This window comes from Sebastes fasciatus, chromosome 1 (assembly GCF_043250625.1).
Source record: "Sebastes fasciatus isolate fSebFas1 chromosome 1, fSebFas1.pri, whole genome shotgun sequence".
NCBI lineage: Eukaryota > Metazoa > Chordata > Actinopteri > Perciformes > Sebastidae > Sebastes > Sebastes fasciatus.
Genome location: NC_133795.1, coordinates 13,860,570 through 13,875,438, shown reverse-complemented (window position 1 = coordinate 13,875,438; position 14,869 = coordinate 13,860,570). Strand labels below are relative to the sequence as shown.

Genomic DNA, 14,869 nt, shown 5'->3' with positions numbered 1-14,869 from the left:
GCGGACTGTCCTCAGCGCGCCCCGACTGCGTCGTGCCGCAGCCCAAGTAAAAGGCGCCAGAGGTCTGTGGCGATGTCGACAACCCAACCGACCCGTCTTGAAACACGGACCAAGGAGTCTAAAGCACGCAGGAGTCAGAGGGTGCAAGCAAAACCAAAAAAGTGAGGGCTGGCGTGTGCTGGCTGAGGTGGGATCCCGGACCAGCGGGGTCGGGCGCACCACCGGCCCATCTCGCCCGCACCCTCAGGGAGGTGGAGCGTGAGGACCCGAAAGATGGTGACAAGAGGTTAATGTCACGCTGCTGTAAAGTGGTATCGTGCCGTTGTATCGGAGCCGTTTTTTGAGTACGAGTACGAGTACATGAGCATAGTATCGGACCCGATACCCAAGACTGGTATCGGTATCGGTACATCCCTACCTAATTACCATGAAATTTGCAGACCTGTAAAGTTACCTAATATATAAACCTGAGATTTGTACTAGTAAGATTTATTATAATTTGTATGACAAATATCCTACACATTCAACACGTTTGTTCCCAGCACTGTACGCCCTTTAGGCCTTTCTGCAACCAGTCCATCTTCCAACAGTCACAGTTGTTGAGGTTTTTATGAGATTGGTTGATTTACTTTTTGGTAAGGCTGCAGTTTGTGTGCAGTCAGCGTTTCCATCTCTACTGCCACAAGCTGCCAACATTTACTTCTGCCTCAGATTCTGGATCAGTGGCTCTCTGATCAAATAAAAAGGCCTCACTCACAATTCACTTGAAAGAGTCACAGATTACTTGCCCACAGTTTCATATTCACAGGTGAACAAAAAGAACATAAAGGTTACTCCTGTTTATCAGAGGTATTTCAAGAGCTTTCATTGACATTTTGCCATCAGCTCTTGCTCATTTCTAACCCAGGATTGTGTGCTGTTTGTTTTCCAGGCCCGGCAGGTTCTGGAGAGAGAGTTCAACAACGTGTTAGCCCTGGGGACCGACCGTCGGCTAGAGGAGGTGACCTCTCGAGCTGCTGCTTTGATTAATGAATGAATGAATGAATGACTTTATTTCAAACATAAAAATAAATAAAAACAGATACAAAATAATAACAAACAAAACAAGAGTCATAGTGTCCAAAAAGGAGTAGGTAGAAGTAAAACTTATATTTTCCTACCCCTTTCTCACTTCTCCTTTATTAACTCATATATCATAGAAAGATAATATAATATAATATAATACATAAACTATCCCAGATTTATTTAGATCCCAAATTAAACAAAACTTTTCTTATTTCTGTTGTGGCCACCTCCAAAAGCTGCTGCAGATTTTCCCCAGAACAAAAAATATTGGTGTCATCCGCAAATAAAACAAAATTCAGTGTCCTGATCAGATAAGAGATAAGATAAGATAAGATATTCTTTTAATAGTCCCGCAGTTGGGAAATTTGCAGTGTACAGCAGCAAAGGGGATAGTGCAAAAAACAAGATGCATCAGCTAACACAGTAAAAAAAAACAGCTAAACAAAGTGTAACAAAATATGAACCATTTAAATAGAAGGAAGTATAAAAATAGGAGCAGTATATACAGTATTGACAATAAACAGACTATTTACAAAATTGCACAAGAGGAAAATTATATTGCACAATGAGAATGAATGAAATTCCAGATACAAGTCTATTTTATAAAAATAGGAGCAGTGTATGGGACGATACACCTATCTATCTCCCGATTCCATACTGTCACGATACTTGGGTGTCGATTCGATATGTATTGCGTTTTCTTAAGTATTGCCATTCTACTTCTTTTTTTTTATACTTTATTTTTTCCCTTTTTTCGAGGTTGTTTTCATATATGCAATTTACAGTTCGTAATTACAATAGTTTATAAACCAGTTAAGTAGTTGAGCTTTTAGACAAACTCATAAAGTACACTTGAGAAAACAACTTCAACATTGCCATTCTACTTCTAAGTATTAAGATTCGATATTACGATTTATTGCGATTTTTGTTAACTTTTTTAACACTAGACCATGGGGAAAAAGTTGAATCATACACTCCTAAGATAAGATAAGATAAGATATTCCTTTAATAGTCCCGCAGTGGGGAAATGTGCAGTGTACAGCAGCAAAGGGGATAGTGCAAAAAACAAGATGCATCAGCTAACACAGTAACAAAAACAAAAAGCTAAACAAAGTGTAACAAAATATGAACCATTTAAATAGAAGAAAGTATAAAAATAGGAGCAGTATATACAGTATTGACAATAAACAGACTATTAACAAAATTGCACAAGTGGAAAATGATATCGCACAGTGAGAATGAATGAATGAAATACAGATACATGTGTGTGTGGATGGAAAAAGAGCCTATTGACTGACTGACTGACCTCTCTTGTCCTCCTTATCACCTGCAGAGTGGAGATGACAAGTCTTTTCGTCGCTCTCCATCGTGGCGTAAGAGGTTTCGTGCCCGTGAAGGAGGCGTGGGTCTGGGCATGATGGCGGGCTCCATGGAGACGCTGCCTGCCGGCTTCCGGATGCCCTCCATGTCGATGCCGCCCTCGGTCAATCTGATGCCAAGGAAACAGCTCCAGCCTGAAGGTGTGGGTTACTAAATACTAACCAAACTCCTCTATATATATATATATATGTTACCTGTGTGTTATATTTATGTGCTTCTTCTTTCTGCTTGTCCTGACTGACTAACTGCCCGCTGTGTGCTCTCTCTTGTCCCGCTGTGAAAGCTGCTCCTCCGGCCAGTCCGAGACTCGACCCCTCGGCCGTTCGGACCTACTCATGCTAACTCCTCTCTGCTTACTAACAGCAGCGCTAATGCTAACAGGTAGGCTAACAACCGTTACGGCTTCTAACGGTCGTGTCTAGAACTAGAAGGTGTTCCACAATTTGGGGAAACTCTCGCGAGAGTTTGTACGTTTTTGCTAATTCCAGCAATTTACCTTCTAGACACGACCGCTTTTAACAAGCATTGCTGAGCCCAGTGGCATGATGAGGCAGGAATGTAGCACTAACTTCACAGTTTCGGACTAATGTAAATGAACTGATGTGTGTATGTGGTTGATTTGAGTTTGTAAATAATGCGAGAATCATTAATTTACACAACAACATTGATAATGATATGATTAAAGGGACTGTTTGTAACTTCTTACACATATAAATCAATCCGGGTCGGTGTCCCATGCGCGCCCGCGTGTAGCTACGCTGTTCAGACTCCAACACAAACTACACGGAAGCACCAAAACCGCAAGGCTATATCTAGTGAAGCCCGTCTTGCAAAACAGTGTTGCCACGGTCGGAGGACACGGGGGAGACCGTAGCTTTGGTCTCCAGGGCCGGAGTCTCTGCTGTACTCTGCTCCTCTGCTCCTCTGCCTGCTTGCCTTCATTCCCACATCGCGCTCATTACTCGCTCAGCTCGCCCCACCTCTACACGTGCATGCGATCACACTACACACTGCAGAAGAGTTAGTTTAGCTCTGAGAATATCTAGTGAATGTACAGTGGACGTTTGTGCAGAAATAAATGCTGCAGCTCCTCCAGACCAACAGAGGTTTCCCGTGTCTTGTGAAGTGACGGGGCTCCGCAGCAAGTTACGTTATCATCTCCGGTGTCTCCCCTGTTCCGTCTGGCCGCGGTCGGGAGGCTGAGGCAGGAGAAGCCAACACTAGGATCACTAGGATGGTTTTAGCAGATGTGTGTCGCCTCACTGTTTTGACGGATGCACGCTCACATTCAGGTAGCGCGTGCACACAGGCAGACGCGAGCAACAGGACACTGACTTTCGTTGACTTAACGGCCACAGGTGTCGCTGTTACAACCAATTTCTGATTCTTACAAACAGTCCCTTTAACAGGTGCAGTGTTTTTAATGTTATAATGTTTATAATTAGGGCTGTGTATTGGCAAGAATCTGGTGATATGATACGTATCATGATACAGGCTACGATTCAATATATTGTGATACTGTAAGCAAAGCGATATATTGTATGATTTTTTTCCTAATCTAATTTTTGGAAAACTGGCATAATATAAAGAACACACTACCATAAGCATAAAATCTGAGTTAAAAAAAAAACATAAGTGTGCGTCTAATTTCTCTCTCTCTCTTCCAGTGCATTCTCATTACCTATACGGACACATGCTTGCGGCCTTTTGAGAGTGATATGCCAAATCTGGAGAGGGAGTCCTGGGTGCCACTGGGGAGGGGTCTTCGCCCCTTCCGTCGCCCGGCCTCACCTCCCATCTTTCACCTCTCGACCTCTCCTTCGGACACGTGCAATACAGAGGCCAACTCTGACCTTTGAACTCTTTGAGAGTTCTCATTGGCTGCGCTCGCTGCTGTAAAGGAGACTACATCCCTGTCTCTCCCAGTTTACCCCAGTGCTCCCAGTAGCCTTGTTGTTGTGGTGTTGTGCTCCTGCTCCCCCCTGGTCTCAGCTGTGGGTTCTTGTCCTGGTTCTAATCTCTCAACATGGCCAAGTCCAAACCAATCTTCCAGTGTCATCACGTCCTATGGGCAACACACGTGTAAAAAAAAGATTTAACGGGATGGTGACATGACGTTGATTTGGACTTGGGAATGATGAATACTTGTATAAATGGCAGATCCCACTGCACATTGCCCCTCTACCGGTTATGCAAGGTATTACTCATTTATCGTCTCTGTACATAAAATGGATGACTTATGTTTTTTATAGAAATATTATATATATATATATATATATATTGGAAATATATATGGAAAATAATATAATATCATTGCTGTATGAAACCCAATGCCCTGTATTCGATAGTGACTGTTCTCTCTCTCTTTCTCTTTCTTTCTCTTTCTCTCTGTGTCGGACCTTTGTGTGTCTTTTGCTGTATGCTGTAAGTGTGTGAATCGTTAGTGGGAGGGTCTCACTAAGGTCGGGGTGTGTTTCTACAAAGGACTCTTCACAGGTTCATGGGTCCAATTTCAGACTTCTCTCTCTTCCCTCTTCTCCTGTTCTTTCCTTTTCCCATCCTCCTCCTCCTCCTCCTCTTTTGACACTATGTAGCTGTTACCTCTCCTCTTTTCGCCTCTCTCGCCTTCAGTATGACACTATGTAGCCTAGAATAGAGAGAATCCTTTAATATGAAGAGTACGTGTGTGTGTGAGTGAGCAAATGAGTCTCTCTGCTCGAGACTTGTAGAGAAATTGTGCGTGAAAGGCCGACCCCAGCCGTGTGACTTTTCTCTGTGGATGGGTAGTGTGAACACTGTAGCTCCTCTCTGTTGATTCCTTACTTTCTCTCAAATCAAACTGTAAACTGCTGCTCAACATCAGCCAATGATATACACGTAAAACTGCTCAATGTGACGGACTCTTCTAATCCCGTCCCGTCACCTCCCGTTCAGTTGCCATGGAGACGTGCCAGTGAGCAGTCAGTACTCTTGGCTGACCAACTCCTCATCCAATGAGAACACATCATATGAACCAGTGAAGTGCTGGATGGGTGTACAATCTTTTATTTTATTTTTTTATTTTAGAGTTTTTTCAAGGTGTCTAAAAGGTGTAATGTGCTATGTGGCAGCTATGAGTACTGTGTCTTTATTCCAGGTGTGAAACAATGCTGACAAATCAAGATTTTATTATTTGGCTATTTAAAATAAGTGAACTGTATTTATGACACTATATAGACATAAGTAAAGCTGTTTTTTAAAGATTTTGGATGTTGTGTTCCTTTTTCCATTAAGGACAATGACGAACAGTGTATTGAAAATGGTCTTTATTGGAAGAATTGGACAGAAAATATCCCTTTTCGGAACATCTACAAATACACAACAATCTTAGTTATAAAAGTCAAAAATAAGTTAGCAAAAAATTAAAAAATAAAATGGCAAAACCACTCTGTAGAAAAAGGGAACGTATTTACATCACTAGCATTCATAACCAGTTTAAATTAAGCAGATCTTCTTGGTCAACACTGCCATGGTACATATTGGCCCCACAAATAAACACACACAAAAAGAATGAAAGATCAGGGAAAGGTTTCGAAAAGAGGAAAAACTTAAATTAAGTAAGGAGAAAACCAGGCTTTATCATTCCTCTGTGGCTCTATTAGGATGACGGCAAGCCTGACAGAGATCCACTCTAGTAACTAGGTGTTGGGTTCATGCAGTAAAGTCCTTGTATCTCTAGTTAGACTAAGCTCCTGTGGCTCTGACAGACAGGATAAGGCAGGGAATAAAGGGAATAAGGCCTCATTGTGAACAGGAGGAATCCAGTTTGTCTAGCAGACCCATTGATCAGGAGAGTGACAATTCAAATAAATCACTATTTAAACTTTTTTTGCATAAGACACTCAGATCAGTAGTGCTGAAAAATAAATTAAATTGGACCGGTTATCAGCCTGCTTTGCCAATTTTCCTTTGTGTCTGTGGCTCTCTGTGCACCTATGGGTCCGCCATGTGAAGGGTCTATTTGGAAATGTCCACAGGAAAGGCCACGGCTCCGCCTGCTGCTGCAGTGATGCCTTCCACGATGGAGGTCAGGGCTCGCATGTTCCCCTGCTCCGGAGAGTCGGAAGCGCTCAGGAGATCTGCGAAGAGACCCAGTCACACGTTGAGTATCTGAGCAAGGCGGCACGGATCTGTTTGTGCTGTCTAATGAGACCGTGTGTGTGAACTGTACTCACCCTCGCTGCTGTAGCTCTGCGTGCATTGCTCCGGGGTGCTGCTCCACTCCGGGCTACTGCAGCAGGTGCTGCCTGAACTGGGCTCACTTGACGACACCTGTTACCATAGAGATAAACACACAGAAGTTGCTGTCAGTCACTGTGTGTTATGACACGGCACACCCAGTCCCACACAGAAACACAGAATACAGTGCAGTATAATACCACACACACCACCACCACCACCACCTGCGACCCGTCAGAGGCCAATGTACATGATGAAGAGTATCTCAACAAAAGAAGCCAGACTTTTCCATCAGAAAATACAGTTGAATGTAAAATATATCCAAACATTTGGCACCTGTCTGATCAGTTTGTTCTCATTGTCTCTTTGAACTTGTCTCTTTGAACCGTCTGACACATTACAACTGAAAACTGGATGATAATCTTAAAAAACTCTTTAAATAAGTGCAAGAAAATGACAGGAAGTGCCTCTGGTCATTCTATGCCTGAATACAAAGACGGATACACCAGCTTTTACCCCCAAACCTAAAAACTTGTGATCAATTCTGAAGCAGGCTTTAAGGTGTTTCAGTTCGTCAAAGTATTCAAGAACATTTTTACATTTTTACCATTTTCCCAGTTTTTGCCTATGTCGTTTATCTTTTCCTCTACTTCACATTTCATCTTTGACTTTACATCTTCTGCCTCTTAATGTATTGAGCTGCTTCTGCTCATCCCTCCTCTGTTCTACTCACTCTGGGCTGGGCGGTGCTGGGTCGGTAGTGCAGTCCCTGCTGTCCCGTCTCCGTGTCCTGCTGGTTGAGGGAAGACACAAGGGCCTGCAGCCTTTCGATATACTGAATGGCACTCCGCAAGATCTCCACCTTGGGCAGCCGCTGGTTCGGGTTCATCAGGGTGCTCCTCTTCAGAGCGTCAAAGGCCTCGTTCACCTTCTTCAGACGCCTCTTCTCCCTCATTGTGGCCGCCCTTCGACGGTCCATGGTAACCGTCTTCCTTTTGCACAGCTTGCAGGCCCAAGGCAGGCACTGACCCGGGCAGTGGGGCTCGGAGTGAGGTGACATGCTGGATGGAGAGGCTTTGTCCTCTGTTCCCGTCACCCCGACTCCAACACCCCCGGACAGGCTCCCACACAACCCCATCATGGAGTTCCTATCCTGGTAGGAGGATTGGTCGTACCCCCCAGGCAGGCGAGAGGGGAAGTAGTTGTCCCCTCCCTCGTAGAAGCGCTGGTCGGGGAAGAAGTAAGGGTTGGTCTCAAAAAGCTCCATGCTGGATGAAGACGCTGTGGTCTGAAAAAGGGACAACGTTTCCTGCTTCCCCTGGAACTGCTCTACTGTATGTGGTGTTCGGTCCTGCGCCCGGAGCGTGTGTGTGTCGGAGTGTACGTGTGCGTGCCTGTCTTCGTCGACGGCCTGAGTTTGTGATGAGTGGAAGACGTGTGGAGAACAACTGGTGTGGAGCAACTGTAGGCTGGCATTTAAACCCCTCTGCCTGCTGCAGGATCACAGGGTTAAATTTAGCACGAGCCCCCAGAAACCTGACACGACGTTTAGCTGTTGCTGCACATCTACACTTCACATCTCTGTTGGGCCCTGCTCTCTAGGGCTTTATGGCCCGTTTGTGCGTGGGTATGTGTGTGTGTGTGTACATGCACCCTTGTGTGGGTTTGTGTCCCCCGTGTGTGTCTTAAGAGGCCAGGATATGATCAAGTTGCTGTGGAAATGGAAGAGATAACCTGGGATCAAAGATGTCCGTCTTAATGAGCTAATCCCAGACTCGCGCCTCCCTCTGTGACACCACACATAAAGTCCCCTGCCATGGGGGTGGAGGAGGGGGCAGTACAGTCTGGAGACAGCTGTCACTTCTACTAGGAGCCAATGATACACAATGACAAGAAGTTGTTTGACTCCTAGTTAGATGGGAAGGAAATGAGGCCAGAGATTGTTGTTTACTCAAAACTAGGTCACAGATAAACATTTGTACTTTGTTGTGACTGAAGGTTCGGAGCGATCAACTAGGTCCATACTAAATATGTCAAAGCTCAGAAGCTCATGCCAATGTTGGGGTGTTGGTTTTATGTATCCACATTCATATCTACTGACTTTCCTTCTGAGATGATTGCACAGGGTGACGCAAGTGACCTTCTGAGCTATACTGGACTTCCGAGTCAGACAAGCCTGAGCAGGACCGGACAGAGTACAGTACGGTAAGTCGAGAACCAAGTTGACACTGGCTTCCGTTACTCTCAGAAACCGAGGGACAATAATCAGACGACCACGCAGAGGTATGGCCTTCTTCGTTCGTCCTGACCTCACAGTGTTAGCCTAGCCACCGGGCGTTAATCCGTCCAGGACATGTCTCACATAGTAGCTCACCAGCTAATACCGACTGGCTTCCGCTAACATGGACAAACAGCCAAAACACACACTTCTGTCAGCAGAGAAGTGGCCTGGAATGACTGGCATAGTGTGAGATGTGTTACATATCCGATCCTGTATCACTCACTGCCATAGGTTTATCACAGTATAACACACACATACCTGACAGGACATGTTTGCTGCCAGAGACAGGTAATTCTGTTTACGAATAAAAACAATATACGACTAAAATTACTATATATTAACTTATTTTGTGTATTGCAGAAACTTTCTACTTACGAGGTTGTGAATACCAAAAGAGGGGGGCGTTCATATGGACTCTTCTCGTGAACCCAATAAACACGACCCAATTTGAAGGCACCAAATGACAGAATGTATGACTATTTTGGTCATGGGTTTCATACGCTTCAGTGCAATTCCACTTTTGGGGGGAAAAAAACAAAGTTTCTAAATGTTTGGTTTAAAGCGCATTCCAGGTGTTTGGCTGCTTTATTTTTGTTGTGTGTCAAAGTGCACTCATTTCCAGGACTTTTGCATCTCCAAAAAATTTAAAAAAATAAAACTTTTTATGCTCTGAATTCAACACACTGGGCTGTCATCACTACAGCCAAATAGGAAGAAGCTCTTTGATTTGAGCAGACCTAAAACTGAAGCTTTTTTCTCTAACTTTGTTAATTTTTTGTTCCTTCATGTTGTGCGATTATTTCAGTGGTTGCCTCTTTTGGAAGAATGATTTGTTGTTTTTTCGTAACCTCTCGTCGGGTGTTAAGTCTCCTCGTTGGAGAGAAGCTATGTGTGGTATCCTTTGTAGCAGCCTTTTAATAAGAAGGGTTAAAAACTAAAAGCCCCTTATCTACAGGGGTGTGTTCCTTTATTTGTTTGAAAGGAACATTTACAAGAAGTAGTTTCATATTTTTGAGACATCTCAGTAAGAAAGGTTGGTGGCATTAGACACAGACTGACATACAGTATTATTCCTCACTATTATTCCAAACTTGAAAACATCAAAAATCGTATCAGATGCGGCACCCTGTGAGAAAATCTTATCAAATGGGGGTCTGTGGTCTAATTTGTGTCAATTTAAGGGTCCTTGATGTGAAGAAGTTTTGGAACCACTGTGACAGGCTATACAGCACAGTGCTCAGTTTTTTTCAGTTCTCTCTTCAGTTCTTTGTAAGACAGGTAATGTCCTAGTAGGCTATGGACTGTTTTATCTAAACACTCACAGCAGCACATCGCTTTAAAGAGCATATATATTGCATTATCTGCATCATGGCAGACATTTTGACATTTAGAAAGAGCACAGGCGTAATTAATAACATTAATTATGGGTGCATTTTATTTAGTTCCAGGGTCATGGTACGGCTCATGCTGGCTCAACGGGGGATAGTTTACTAGCACACCTACATGGAGCACAGCTGTAATCACTGTAATTAATTACACCTGTGCTTTTCCTGCTATTAGCCTACCACTTTAAATACTGTGTTTTAGAGAGCCCTCACATCTTTATGGGACTCAAAGCAGGTGCACAGGAGGCCTAAATATATGTAAAAAAAAAACTCACACTAACAAGCAAGATAAATATAGACCTTTTCAAACTCGACAACATAAACACATTAAATGGCCCCCTTTCTATTTCCTGTTGCAATGTTTGTTAATGCAGTAGGTGACAGGAAGTAAACTTGGACCAAACTGTTGCCACAGCAACACAATGTCAATGAAAAGGTCTATTGGTGCCTTCAAATGAAACTCGTGAGCTCGTATTTACAACATTGGAAGTCGTGTACACGATATGCCTGGCGTTTGAATGGTTAAGTCGTGAGAACATTGCTGCTAAGCAATGGCAATATTAACGTTACTGTCGCTGTCTAGAAGCCACACAGGCTGACAATTTAGCAAGCTAGCAAGTGGGTAACATAATGCAGGAAATGCAAAGGTTAAATGACAGAGGGAAAGGATTAGGTAGTCGGGAATATCAACATTTTCTTCAGACATATTATAAAATTACGAAGTAGGACTTATTATGTACCGAAAAATGTACTTCCATGAACTCTGCCATTTCTGACAACGTCAACAAACACGTCACAACTCGTGAACGCGGAGCTTTCCACTTACAAGGTTGTGAATATCACAAGAGGGGGGTGTTCATATGGACTCATCTTGTAAACACGGTAAACACGACCCCATTTGAAGGTACCATATACAGCATGTTGTCTGCTAGGGGCCTGGTTTGAGGGATCAAGCTGTAGGCCATTTCTCAATTCACTATTCTATACTTATATTGTAACTTTTGTTATCCATTTATGTATTTATGTATAGGCCCAACTATTCCAGTACTTGTTCTTTATTTATATTTCCTAATTTTAGAGCAATGAAGTTACATTTACAAAACAAAGAAAACTGATGTGTTGTTTAAAATCTGTTGCGTGAGTGAAAGTATCCCAGTCAGTGTAAGATGTCTTGATCGAGACAGAGGAACCCCTATGGGACTACTGGATGCCAGGCAGCAGTCTGGCAGGACCGGCTTGGTGGCTCGTGGTCTAGTCCTGGTCTGGGGTTGAGGCAGAGTGCAGAGTGGAGGCTTGGCGCAGGGCTGCGGTGGGCTGTCAGGTTAGTCTGTGATGGATAGTCACTGATGGTGGAGCGAGTACAAAGACGCCTGTGTTGCTCTCGGGGGTACAGCAGGGAGGGGGTGCGCAGTGTGTCAGAGTCACTCATAACCCTCTGTCATCGTAACCCATTGTCAGCAGAACTAGAGAACTCGCGCATGTTTTGTAGTCGTTTCAGGGACACACTTGTGTCTCGTTTGAGGAACAAGTCCCCTCTCAGCATTTTGAAGTGAACACTTGAGATGCAGTAAACCAGAGGTCGGGTGTTTGTTTACTGTTTGCAGATACTGAAGTTGTGTATATCTTCCCTCCTAAAGTCAGTGAAGAAACCAAACTAGACTAACAAAATACAGATAAATTCAAATATTCTCTCAAGTGATAAATAGGATTTAGGGATATCACGATATCAGATTTTCGTTACACAATTATCGTGACCAAAAGAATTCATGCGATATCTACAGAAAATAATGCTATCAGTCAAATTCCTCCTTAACTTTTATTGTGTGTTTTGTCCCTTTTTTGGAACTCAAAATACAGGTCTAAGGAGAGTCTGTAACCATAACTACATATGTGAAAGTATTTAAGAGGCACTGGATTATTTACACAATATTATCATATCTGTATTATTAACATATCGACATTTAATTTTTTTTTTAAATATCACGATTATATCATCATATCATATACACGAGTATATCGCGACACCCCCGTTCGGATTATAACTACATTTGATCTATCTTTATCTTTTTGAGACAGGTACTTTATATTTTAGCTGTTTATAACTGATCACACACATGCAAGAGATAACACAAAATTAAATATATTTGAATGTTTATAATCCCATTTGATTTTATTCTAAAGAGTAAATCTACTGATGGAACAAGTAAAGATCTCAGAGAAACCAAATAAACAGCTATAAACCTTTAATTGATGTACTATGTATCTGTACATAACATTGATACATTTCTTTTCTCTTATTTGCATATCTTGACATTTTTTATAATTTTTAAAATACATTTTTACACACCCAAACGAGGATAAAATAGATACAAATTTAAAATTACGGGCATTTTTAAGTCAATAAAATTTGGAATTTATATTAAAATGTATCTATTTATTATTAATTTATTAGACATTAGAATTGCAATATCTGTCATAAAAAGCAACATATTTTATATATTTGTTTTGTATATGAAGACTGACATCTATGGTTACTGTCTAAATGTTTCAGGGTGAAGAGAAAATCATGAAATCCCCTATTTTTAAAAACTTTATGGAAATGAATCTAAATGTCTTAAAAATATTATATAAATTAGAAGTTAAAAAGGGAAAAAGTTAAATTTGATGTTTCAGTTGATAACTCTACTGCTACTATGGCTTTCTATTAAAGTTTTATGTTAATATTTAAAACATCTTCACAAAATATGATCCTGATAACTGAAATAACTAACGCAGTAGAAGCCAAATTATTTACACTCAAAATAAGATTTATACTCAAAATCCCCTTTGTATGTGTGCATAAGTGTGTATGGGTCCCCGTGTGTGTGTGTCTGTGTTTATGTGTGTGCAGGGATTGCCCTGTCACTGGCAACACTGCTCCACTTCTCCTCAGTGACAAGCAGCAGCACATTGTGGGACAGCTGAGCGGGGGGGAGGAAGGGGGAGGATCAGTCCTCCTCACCCCAGGTTAGCCTCAAGATCATCACTGACCAGGAGAACTGTCATCTGAGCACAGTCGGGAAATCTCAGATATGTAAGAGGAGAATAACATAATAACGGTGAAGGAGTGTTGATTAAAGGGGGATAAACAAGGATGTTCCATCCACTCAGATACAACATGACACACTACAAACTGCATTCAATGGAATATGTGTGTTTGGTGACGCTTTTTACATTTTCTTAATAGTAACCTAAGAAGTTTCCATGCAATAACTATATCATGTGGTACACTTTATAGGGGGAAAAGTTTGTTATTTGAGTTTGAGTTTATAAGCAAGAGAAATGTCCTAAACTAAATGCTGACAGAGATTTATTTAAACCCAAGTAATACTAATTTATCATCTAAAACCTTATTGATTATATGTGTTAGGATTGTATGCTTGCCTATATACAAAATTTTAGATTTTTCTCTGTTCAGCAGCGTTTCTCCTACTGTGCACTAAAAAAAGGACTTTCTTAAGTTAGCTAGCAATTATTTTTAATTAATTAATTAAGTGTATCAATTGAACACTGTTTCGATTTTCCCTAAAATTAGAAGCAAAATACAGAGTCATTCCCAGGCTCCTTTACAATTCATTGTAATAAATTAAAGTTCCTTCCCAGCAAACTTGGAAACTACTGGGCAACTTTTTGTTTTATTACTTTTCCTTAAAGACACATTTTTTTTGTAGAAATTTAATTTGTTCCTTAATACGTAATGTAATTAAATTGCATCATTAAAGGAGCTAGATGCGAGATTGGGAGTATTTCTATTGCCTCTGCATGGCTCTCAACATGGCGATGGCTGAGCCGGCGGCTCATAGCTAACGGTGCTAACGGCGCTAACAGTGAAAACAACAACAAACAGTGCTGACAGATAGAACAGTGTTTCCCTGAGGGGGAACCGGAGGGGGTGGGTGCTACGCTTCTGCAACGGCGCCGGCGTTATCAGTTGTAACTGCCGTATTACAGCAGTGAAGAGCGGCGGCCGTGAGCTAGCCAGTGGGGCACGCTCACATGCACTAAAAGCACGTGCGGCCAGCCCGGTTATGTCAACAAAGCATGGAGAAGCTTGGATTACAACACACACAGACGATGGAGAGCAACTTCATTCTCTGCTCAGGTAGACATACTTCTCTATATCTTTACAAGGCAAGTAGTTGTTGGATGCTTTATTAATGCTCCGGATATCATATAGAGAACCTTCAACGTTTCTGTCAACATATAAACCTGCTCAACCTCTACTCCATGACTAAAACAGTGTACATTTAAGTATATGGTGAACATGTGTGTGGTAGGAGCACCATGAACACGGGATACAGATTTTAATGTACAGTTAAGGAAAAAGGAAGGTTATTTCTGTATTTAAACTGGAGTGTTTACTGTACTGTATTACTCCTGTTTGGAGTCTGGACTCACGCAACAATCTTCTGGACTGGTTAAGTGCCTTTCAGCAGGGACATGTTCACCATAGTGACAGCAACAGATGCCCGACTGTGTCGCCTCGGAGACTGTTTCTGTA

At 42.1% G+C, this 14,869-nt stretch overlaps 2 protein-coding genes across 8 annotated transcripts in view; one reads left to right on the top strand and one right to left on the bottom strand.

Moving 5' to 3' along the window:
* ppfia4 (PTPRF interacting protein alpha 4) overlaps positions 1–5,688 on the top strand; it is a 77,759-nt gene extending 72,071 nt beyond the window's left edge. For 5 of the 7 annotated variants that reach the window (XM_074630751.1, XM_074630762.1, XM_074630732.1 and 2 more), the window contains 4 exons: positions 932–1,000; positions 2,399–2,585; positions 2,729–2,826; positions 4,113–5,688. In XM_074630751.1, the coding sequence (XP_074486852.1) occupies positions 932–1,000; positions 2,399–2,585; positions 2,729–2,787 (315 nt within the window). In that variant the 3' untranslated portion in view covers positions 2,788–2,826; positions 4,113–5,688. The remainder of the gene's footprint in view (positions 1–931; positions 1,001–2,398; positions 2,586–2,728; positions 2,827–4,112) is intronic. The other 2 variants (XM_074630802.1, XM_074630741.1) reach the window with 1 other exon arrangement.
* Positions 5,689–5,735: 47 nt separating this feature from the next.
* myog (myogenin) lies at positions 5,736–8,129 on the bottom strand. Its single transcript, XM_074630808.1, has 3 exons — positions 7,397–8,129; positions 6,660–6,756; positions 5,736–6,563 (listed from the first exon to the last, which is right to left on the bottom strand). The coding sequence occupies exons 1-3, from the start codon at positions 7,928–7,930 to the stop codon at positions 6,442–6,444; spliced, it is 753 nt and encodes a 250-aa protein (XP_074486909.1). The 5' UTR covers positions 7,931–8,129; the 3' UTR covers positions 5,736–6,441.
* Between the last annotated feature and the right edge of the window lie 6,740 nt (positions 8,130–14,869).